At 39.9% G+C, this 10,337-nt stretch overlaps 1 protein-coding gene across 1 annotated transcript; it reads right to left on the bottom strand.

The window, feature by feature from the left end:
• Positions 1-666: 666 nt before the first annotated feature.
• On the bottom strand, positions 667-10,030 carry sav1 (salvador family WW domain containing protein 1). The gene is made up of 5 exons (XM_008398998.2): positions 9,725-10,030; positions 8,388-8,867; positions 3,658-3,928; positions 2,702-2,830; positions 667-1,957 (listed from the first exon to the last, which is right to left on the bottom strand). The coding sequence occupies exons 1-5, from the start codon at positions 9,816-9,818 to the stop codon at positions 1,741-1,743; spliced, it is 1,191 nt and encodes a 396-aa protein (XP_008397220.1). The 5' UTR covers positions 9,819-10,030; the 3' UTR covers positions 667-1,740.
• Positions 10,031-10,337: the final 307 nt, after the last annotated feature.

The raw sequence follows: 10,337 nt of genomic DNA, 5'->3' as shown, positions 1-10,337 counted from the left end.
ACATTTTTGCCCTCAATGCCAACAAATTTGTAGAGTTGTAAAACCCTTCAAAAAATGACCACACGAACAAAAAAGTGATACTTTAAAATATAACAAAACAGGAGTGCTTTGAAATTAAAGAACTGGAGTTGGATTTATATTTTAGAGGAGAATTAATGTTTTACAATAACCAGATCCACCACTTTCACAAACCAGCTGCCTGTTAAGGTGCTGAGCTGAACTGATGTCAAGACCATGTTTTTAATCACTTATAGCTGATTTTATTAAACTATTTTATGTTCAGTTAAATTCAAAATCCAAGTGTAGCGCACACAAAAAAAGACAGCCTTTAAAGACACTTCTGCACCTTGGACGAGTCAAACGAGGCGGTTGGGTGAACCAAAACTGATTTTGGAAAAAAACAGCCCAACATTAAGTTTCTGACAAACATGATTGAAAATCTGTGGACTGCGTTTAAAAGTTGCCTCAATCAGAAAATTAACTAAAAATAGTGGCCAAATATCCCACCAGGCAGCTTGTTGGAGGCAACAAAAAAATTATTTCTGCAACCTGCTGAGGAATTTTAAACACTAGAAGTAAATGAATGCGAGCCTGAATGTAACGTAAAAAAAAAAAGACTCTGGCATCAAATTCTTGCTCTTAAAATGGATCAAAGTTGCACAGCTATACAGTCTGCTTTGGGAAAAATATATTGACACAGGCGAGACCTTTAGTTTACTAAAAATTCATTTTGTTGATTTTTTCCCCCCACATCAAGCGGTCTTCTTCGGTGCATACAAAATTGAGCATCCCAAAACACGAGGCTGGGAACTTACCCTAAAGTCAAGTCACCCAAAACATCCAGTCCAAAAACAAAGATGACAGATTCACAGCAGTTTAAGTTGTAAATGCTCCTTTCTGGCAAACTTTATCATTTAGAGAGGATATGGTAAAATGTCCAGTAGCTTATTTTCATCTTAAACACAGAAAAACTGGAATATTCAGGATTTGTAGTGATGTCATGTCAGGTGAACGGCAGCATCAATTGTGTTTCACAAAGTTTCATAAATCACACAAACCTTTGGATTGTCTTTAGTGTACAGAACATCAGAAAACAAGAGCAATGCATATGTTTATTTACTTTACGGAGTATCGTTTTAGTTTATGATGGTTACAAAGCAAAAGGAAAAGAAAAAAAAAAGTGCTTAAATAAAAGAAGCTGCCGGTCATTTTTCGCAGGAAAAAAAAAAAAAAAAAAAAGACGGATTAGATGTCGGCATGATATGAGCAAAAACTGGAAAGTTGATGCATTTTATCTTATTAAAGGCAGTTTTGTGATGTTTCGCAGCAAATATCCAAACTTTCAGACTTGGTGCTTCCCAGTCCTGAAACAAAAAAAAAAACAAAAAAAAGGAAAAATTGCACCATCATTCACATCTCAGGTTGGTGGTTCCAAACGCCACAACAAGCAGCGTCTGCCGGCGACGTCTTCATTCTAGTGTTTTTCTTTTCCAGTCATTCATAAAGTGAGCATCACTTGAGCTGATTCTCCCTCTTCTCCCTGTCAGGAAGTGCTTCGACTTCTTGGCTGGCATATTTATATATATTTGGATCGAGCAAAAAGGCACGGATGTTTTTGTTTTTTTTTTGGTAAGGAAGCAATTTACGAGTCAATCTCGATATCAAAGGCAAAACACGGACCGCTCCCCAAACCGTTGCAACCTCAGAGAAGGCGTTCCTCGTCGCGCAGCAGAACCGCCGTCACATGTTCCCGGCGTAGCCCTTGTTGGGCTGCTGGGCGTACCACTGCTGCTGCCGCTGTTTGCGGGCCTCCAGCTCCGTCAGCAGCTCCTGGCGGTACGCCTCGTACAACTTGACGATTTGCTCCAGCTCCTTCATGAACAGCAGCTTCAGCATGCCCTGATACGTGTCCAGGTCGGCCAGCTGGAACAGCTCCCACTTCAAGATGTGGTCGTACCTGAAGGGGGGGGGGATAAAGTGTTAAAGAATAAAGATGATTTGTTATGAGCACAGGAAGGGGTGCRAATTTTACAGTGCAAATTTGACAATTTTCTCAGGGTTTCTGCAGGTCTTTTAAGGCAGCTGTGAATGAACTTTAAGGCCAGGAATAATGACAAATGTACAAGTGTATATTTTAAGGAGCAGTAGTGGCAAGTTGTTTTTTTAACAATAAATGTAGCATCATGTAGGTTGGCAACAGAAGTGAGCCAATGGTTAAGACAATCGTTTTCTAGCAAACAGCTGATAAATGTACACTTGTTCATGAGACACAAAAGCTAACTACATAGCTAAAAAATCTCTTATTTTAAAATTTTGTGCTTTAATATAGTGCAAGTAAGCTAGCTAGCCTATTTGCTAGCTAACGTTGGGAACCTGCCTGTTTTAATTTAGTGTAAACACGCCATCTAGCTTTAAAAGGTACATTAGCAGCTAGCAAGTCAGAATTTGTCTGCAAGCAACTCAAACGTTTGCCTGACAAGAGAAAAAATAAACCACATAGAATACATTTAAAAACTGATTAAATTTAAGGTAAACTTGATTGAAGATTACCTTAAATCAATTTAAAATTTACGCTGATTTAAGGGAAACTTTTCCAATTCATTAAAGACTTAAGGATTCAGACACCTTGTTGCAGTAAAAGAAAAATAATTTCTGATTATTCTCAATTTACCTGCCTGCTAACTCCACAGACTGTACTCACTTGAGGGGTGCGCGGGCGTACACCTGCAGCCAGTCTGGGATCTCAGCCGCGTGGTACGGGTTAGCCGGCACCAGCATCGGCTGATGGATCACAGGAGGCGGCGGCGGCGGCTGATCGTAGCGAGGCACGCTGGAAAAAAAAATCAGTGTCACGAACAGTATATAATTTATGGAATTAGCTTACTATTGTTTTTGTAAATAAGGAGCAATTATGTAAATGAAAGATCCAAAACCCCCAAAATATTTCAAGGCCACGTGTGGCTATAGGTGGTTTGATTCTTGAACGCACTTCAGACTTGATTGAAAAATATGTTCATTTGTCAGAAAGACAAAATAATAAAATTCTTACAACCTGGATGTAAGGAGGTGTTAACTTAATGTGGTCTTATAACTTCAAACAGAGCATTTGAGGAACAAACCACTTGTTGCCACCCACTAACTTTTCTAGGAGTAGTTTTGGTTTTGTAATCTCATAAGGTCGTGAGTCAAAAAAAAAAAAAAACATTTGACAAATCAAAAAACCAACACCTTTTGTATTCTTAATCTCTTGAATTAATGAGGGGGCCTAAAACAGTGGCGCCCAAAGTCGGTCCTCGAGGGCGGGCATCCTGCATGTTCTAGTTCTCTCCCTGGTGGTAGAAACAAACTCCTCAGCATGTCAATGTTCTTCTTAGGCCTTCTAATGAGCCATCATTGGGTCCAGGTGTGTCAAACCAGGGAGAGAACCAAAACATGCAGGATGCCGGCCCTTGAGGACCGACTTTGGAGACCACTGGTGTAAACGTTATCAAAATAATCGCAAATACTAACATTTATTACATATTTAGGTTCCAAGCTAACTTAAGTGTATTCGAACTGCCTAAAGAGAAAAGCTAAATTGATAGAACTTAATGAGTCACAAAAAAAAAACAAAAACAAATGGGCTCAGTAGATGGAAACATTTCACTGAAGGATTACCTTGGGGCACATGGATGTCGATACTGTGCTCTTTCGTTAATGTGATCCATATAATAGACCCCAAACTCAGCAGACTCTACTTTCTCCCAGCCCAGAGGCAGCCCCTCCCTGTCCAGAGGGTGGCTCCAGTGTGTAGTGTTGGTGTTGTGGTCGATGTAGTACTTCCTGCCGCGGATGGTCCAGTCGAGGGCCCAGCCGGCCGGAAGGGGGGTGTCCTCTCCGGTCAGGCTGGAGAGGTTCCCCAGAGACTTGGCCTGTATTCGACCTATGCCTGAGGAAAACAAACCTTTCTGACTGAAGCAGCAGAGACGTCCGAGCAAATTTGCAGCACAGCAGCGGTCGGCTAACGGCACTTCTGGGAAAAAGGAGACATTTAAAAATGTCTTCCTGTCTTGTGTGGGAAAGTGTCATTTAAAAAGGAGAGGAATGTGCTGTTGCTGAAAAGGTCATCTAATGGGGCGACTGAACATACAGCAGGGTAAGATAAGGAGGCTGAGAATCGCTGCTAAAGGCACGATGAATGCAGTTTGGAAGTAAAACTGAACCTGGGCAGAGTTGCAAGTCATTTTGACTGATGTGACAAATCCTCCAACTGTGAATGTTGGAGGAATAGAAGGAAATGGGAGTGTTTTACGTTTGGACAGGAAGTCAGTCATCTCTCCAACACCAGCCAAACGCACATAACAAAATGCTAAACCTCCCAAACTCTTTCTGCAAGCTGCCAGCTTCCTAAACGCTACTTTTATTAGCCACCATCTGCGCAGACAAGTATCAAGACTTTGGAACTGGCGATTAAAAAGGAAATTCAGGAAAATGGGAACTAAAGTCAGGTAAATTCTGCATGAGAGTGACAGCAGCAGGGCAGCAGAGCTGGAGCTCTCTGCCAGCTGCTGAGTGAAGGAATGGAATGTGCTTCTGCTCCAAAGTAGAGTTCTCTTAGTCCTCTTTCTTCACCTCATCATCATGCTTAACTTTAGTTTTTTTTTTTTCTTGAGATAAAGACTCTCTACGCAGGGTCACAGTTATGCAACGACTACAAACGTTGTTGCTTAAAGTAGTGGGATAATGTGAATCGGAAAGAAAATGAGACTAATATTTTTTTTACAAATAAGATGTGACCAGAACTGCCATGTTTGTCCTGTCCATCATCTGAGGAAACCTGTACATTTTAGTTTTACCTCAACAATGTCGCTATTCCATAAACGCCAGATTTGTGGCGTGCAAGAAAAATTGTTTTCAACACTTTCACACCTGAGATGTTGATCACTGCATTGCATGAAATGCCAATAAAATACATTCAAGTTTGTAGTCATCATAAAATGCGAGAACAAAAATTAAAGGAGAATACTTTGGCCAGGTACTGTGATTCTAATGCATGAAGACTTTTTCTCATAAGTTCATATACAAGTTTTATAGTTACTGACTGTTGATGCATAAATTAACTTCAAAATCAATTTTTGGCTTCCTGCATTGTAGTGGCAGTCAGAAGGGGAAATCAAATTAGATTTTCTTTAAAGGGACAGTATTATCTAAATTGATTGTTAGCTTTAGGTTTTTTCCCTAATCAAAAACATACCTGTTTCATCAGATATTTCAATTTCTTCGGATATTTCAGTTTCTTCGGCTATTTCAGGCAAGTTTGCAAAAGCCCTTAACTTCGCCATTTGGGGTTGCCTAAATGCTTGCTTTCACCAAGCACCTTTTCCACTCAGCTCCTTAAGTCACCTTCAGTCTAGCAGCTGCAGCAATCAGGAAACACCTGGTGGAACTGCAGCTGCTGAGCACATCACACTAATTACTTCTTCTTCTTCTATAGCGTTTTTCTGGCAGTTTACTAACTTTGTGCATTACCGCCATCAACTGGACGGAGATGCAATTCAGAAATTCATTTTTTCCTATACATCGTCAAATCTTAAAATAACTAAATTATATAGATACACTCACACACACATACATACTAAATCCTCTCAGCTAACATTGTATCTTTTAAATATTTAATAAGTGCTTGAATTATAGCATGTGATTGATGGTTCCCTAATAAATTAGCCATAGTTGCTGAAATCCCCATCACCCTTTCCAATTCTTTCCTCTCTTTTAAATATTTTCTACAATAAATCAACACATGTTCTACTCCTTCTGTTTCCCCGCAATAAGAACAATCACCTGATGGATGTTTCCCTATTATTTTTAAACCACTATTTAAACTAGTATGCCCAATCCTCAAATCACACAAACTACTTCTCAGTGAGACGTTTCGCAGAACATTTGTAAACAGCTTAACAGGGAAAATGTTGTGATGACTTCCTGAAGGCGAATTTCGAGTTGTTAAATTGTGCAGTCAAATTTCTTTTAAGCAATAATGTTTGATAAATACAGCCTTTTTTTATAACAGCTGAAGGTATCATGGTTATTTGAAAATGATATAATAAAGTAGCACTATGTGCTGGGAACACTCATAATATTGGTGCTTCAAGTGTTCATTAAATGTCACCAAGCTGGATCATTGTTTAACCATCTGTAATATCTTCATTTTTCTATCAAAAAAGACTCTTGGACATTTATTTGGTAAGATAGGATAAGAAAGTGTGAGGAAGAGGAGACTCTTTTGCTGGAAACCCAATATTCAGCTCTTTTTCTGATTAGTGAATGCATCACACACACGAGTGCTGCAAAAAAGATGGAGACTTTCAGCAGATAACAGGAAGCCTGAACAAAGTACAGCAAGACCACTGTTTCAGTCGGACGAGGTAAGTGAGCTACATGCTAACGGATTATGCTAAAAATGGCAAGTCCAAATAATTTAGTAAAACAGTTTTTACAGAAATTAGTTTCTCACACATCGTGACGTCAATTCTGACCAACGGCACCAAAGCTGGACTAAATACGCTTCTTATATCTTCTCATTCCCCAGTTCTTAAAGAGAAATTATGACTGGCTAAATGTGTTGGCGGCAGACATACTATAACAATTTGTTTTTCCTTTTTATATACTGAAACAAAATGAAAATAGTCACCTTCAGTGTAGCTGCACCTCTGGTTAAGTAACACCCTGCCTTCCATGCCACAAATATTTTGCTAACTAATTATTGTCATCATCTGACATCCTGAGCAGGAGTGAATGTTAAACGCTACACGATCGAGATAATGTGTAAGAATACCTCACAGATTAGTGTCAAGTCCAGATGACAGCAGCTCATTTTAGAGTGACACGAAAAGTAAAAGGGATGACACACACATGCATTTTTATGATATCCGCATCAGGATGACATGCGGCTACACAGAGATCAGTGCATGGGAGCCATTTAAGACGGAGGTTTCTGACTGGAAATTACTAGTTTGCCAGCAGAAAGTTATTGGCAAATGGAGAGAATTTTTTTTTAAATGCAGAGACTTCCAACACTTGTTTGACTTCACTTCAAAAAGAGCTGAGCGATATGCAAAAGGCGGGTCGCATCAACAAGACGGCCACATAATAGAAGGGTTTCTGCTTGAGGAGAAGTGGAAAATTCCTGCAAGCCGCATATAATTTTACTCTCGGGGGGGGTAAATATACACTCCAATATACGCGTACTACTGTTTACAGTGTGGAGCTTTCATATGACAACATGTGATCTGGATGAAAACATGAACTGAAATGACTGTTGGATTGAACGGTGGCTTGTATTTCAATCATCTGCTTGTGATTCAAAAGCCATCAGCAATATTTAAAACGGAGCACATCAGAGAGGTTACTTTGACTAAACCGTGTGTTAAGTCTCCATGTAAATGGCAGGTAGGGATGCAAGTCATTGATCAATGAGTTTATCAAAAGTTGACTGAGCTTTGTTAGCAGCCATTTTCTTAAAAAGCTCTTAAAAAAGAGGGCCGGCAGACGTTCAGCAACATAGAGGGTCACATTCTTTAAATAATGAACTGAATTTGAATAAAACTTCATTACATTTTAACATTATTTTGTGACAGCTGTATTAAATACTGACTGAATAAGCAGAGAATTGTGGATTTCTCGCATTATTAAACTGAGGCATATTTATAAAATATAACAAAACAGGAGCCTTTTAGGTTCCTGAATAGAAAAATAAAATATGAATTTGTGAAGCACTTAATTTGTCATRAACAAACAGATGTTCATACATTCTTTGTTATCCCCTCCACTTTTCTGTTATCTTAGTACATCAATAATTTTTGAATGAGAAGCTGATGCTGCTCTGTGCAGTTCAGCTGAATGAGCACTATTAAGTGTCTATATTTCAAAAAGAACAGCAAAAAGTACATTTTTCATCCCAAACTGTTTGAACGGTTTCTCTTTCCTGTACTGGCATGGCCCCACCATCTTTGTTTTTGCATCAACTGGTTCCACTTAACGACAGACAGTGGTGCCCTCTTCTAGATGGAGGCCAAACTACCGCACTAAAAAAAAAGATCTAAGCGGACAAAATCAGTTAATCGATCAGAACAATTTTTAATGAAACCACTGAAAATTAATTGCAAGTTGATTGACTGTTTGAAGCTCTATCAGCAGRSGTCTGATTAGTCCTCAGACTTGAAAGGTTTGCTTTCAATCCACAARACCTGCCATTAAAAACTCATTGAAAAAAAKTCATTTCAGTTTCTCAAATAAGACTTCAAAATTAATGTGTGCAGGTAAAATCTGTAGGCTTTGTAACATCTTGAAAAAATATCACTTTTAGTTTACGACTTTTTAACTACTAATTAGAAAGCATTTCCTGTTACCTGAAGGGGGTCGGCTTGGCCCTGGGGAGTGGTGTTGGTGGGGGAGTCTTTGGAAGTTGTGCTCATTGTGTTCATAGTATCTATAGTCCTCAGGGCAGCGCTCCTGCACTCTCCTGGGCTGATGCTGCTGCTGCTGGTTTTCATAATAGGGTTCAGCTGGGTAGTAATACCTGGCAGCATCTCCATTCTCTGACATGGGGCTCACATCGGTGAGGAAGGATTGCGTTGAGCCGCGGTACTCGTGGGACAGGTCTCCCAGACTGCGAGGCAGGTACGGCGGCGCTGACATGCGGTGGCTCTCTCTGCGGGCCACTTCATGTGGCGTCCTCTGCACGGGTGCGCGGAGGAAGCTCTTGTTACGGGACACGACTGACTCCCTGCTGTTTGCCACAGAGTAGGAAGAGGACGCCATCTCCGGCGGGGGCCCCTCTGTTCGTCTGGGAATAGTGGGTCCATGGCGGATGAATGAGGGCATAAGATCTGCAAGACATCAACAAAGGTCAACTCAATGATGTCAGGAGTTAGAGACTATAGTCCAAAAACGGTATCTTTGTATTAGAAATTGGTGGGCAGATCCCAGAAGTGTCAAAACATTTTTWTTTTATTTTATTAGAGAATGAACTAAAGACACTACAGAAACAGCATGATCCTTAAATTGCCGAACTGTTCATCTTTTCCAATGGACTCTTTGCCGTCACAATAATATTTAACTTTTCACACAGAACTTMTAGAATCCTGGCATCCCAAACTAACTTCTTCGAGTTCTAAGAAAAATGTTGGTCAAATTAAAAGATGACTTTAAATCTGAAGTTAAAAACCACAACACATTAAATAATAACAAAAAAACTGACAGAATAAGCTTATTTCTGGCAGTATTTCTAAGTCCTCATTGAAACTACTGTTTTGTCAACAAGCTAATTGGGCATTTAAATAAAAGAACACTTAGGCTTTAACATTTCTAAGGACCTTAGCTTTAATTAAGGAGTAAAAACAAGAYAACTTATCTCAATGTTGCTAAGGCAAATAAAAGGTCCGGTGTATTTAWTTTACAGCAGTTAATCGTCAGAGTTGTTATCCTCTTCCAGAACATAAAGTCAATGAGCTTTTCAGTTAGCACCGGACTACTTTGTTAGGATCCTACCTGGATACATACAGTGTACATTACATTGCAAATCAGTTTCTAAATCATAATGATGTGTTTAAATGTTTCCATACTCTCACTTCAATGTGTTGGTTTACGTTAGCTGRGTACAGCCAGGCACTAGTTAACTTTAGCTAGCGAGCGAGCTAACGTATGCTAACCTGCGCTAGCCGCTCAGACTACTTGTTGCGCTTACTTCTGAGGAGCGGAGACGTTTCCTTCTTCACATATTTCCCGTGTACCTCAGCTGGTTTTGACGCTTCGTTTTTACTTTTCTTTCGTGAGAGCATAACTTAAAGCTTGGGAACGTCATCAACAAGACACTGGGAAGTCATGGCACAATCCTCCGACGCTGCTACCATCCTCCGCTCCGTTAACAACTGGCAGAAAGTAAACATTTTCAGCTGACCAACAGCTAGCAGCAGTTAGCCAGCTAACTGTAGCCACTGGGAGCGACTATGCTGCCGCAGCAGTCCTGTCCCAGCGCTGGTCTTCCAGTCTGGTCACACGCCCCCTGCAGGACAGTTTGAGCACAACCACTACTAAATGCCTTGTTGAAGAAGTGTAGCGCATTGACGGACCAAAACAAAGTAGAGCATGACTAAAGTGGAAATAAAACATTTATAAATAAAAATCTTAAAAGTAAAATAAATAACGCAGATGGACTGATCAGGAACTGTTAGTGGTATCAGAATAAAGGAGGATAATACTCCTTTTTCAATAAAAAAAGACACTATTTCTACTTTTCCTTTGACAGTTTTGCACCACCAGTTGGTTCATCACGAAATCCACAATAAAATAAAAGTTTG

Source organism: Poecilia reticulata, linkage group LG22 (assembly GCF_000633615.1).
Source record: "Poecilia reticulata strain Guanapo linkage group LG22, Guppy_female_1.0+MT, whole genome shotgun sequence".
NCBI lineage: Eukaryota > Metazoa > Chordata > Actinopteri > Cyprinodontiformes > Poeciliidae > Poecilia > Poecilia reticulata.
This window is presented reverse-complemented; position numbering and strand designations above follow the sequence as displayed.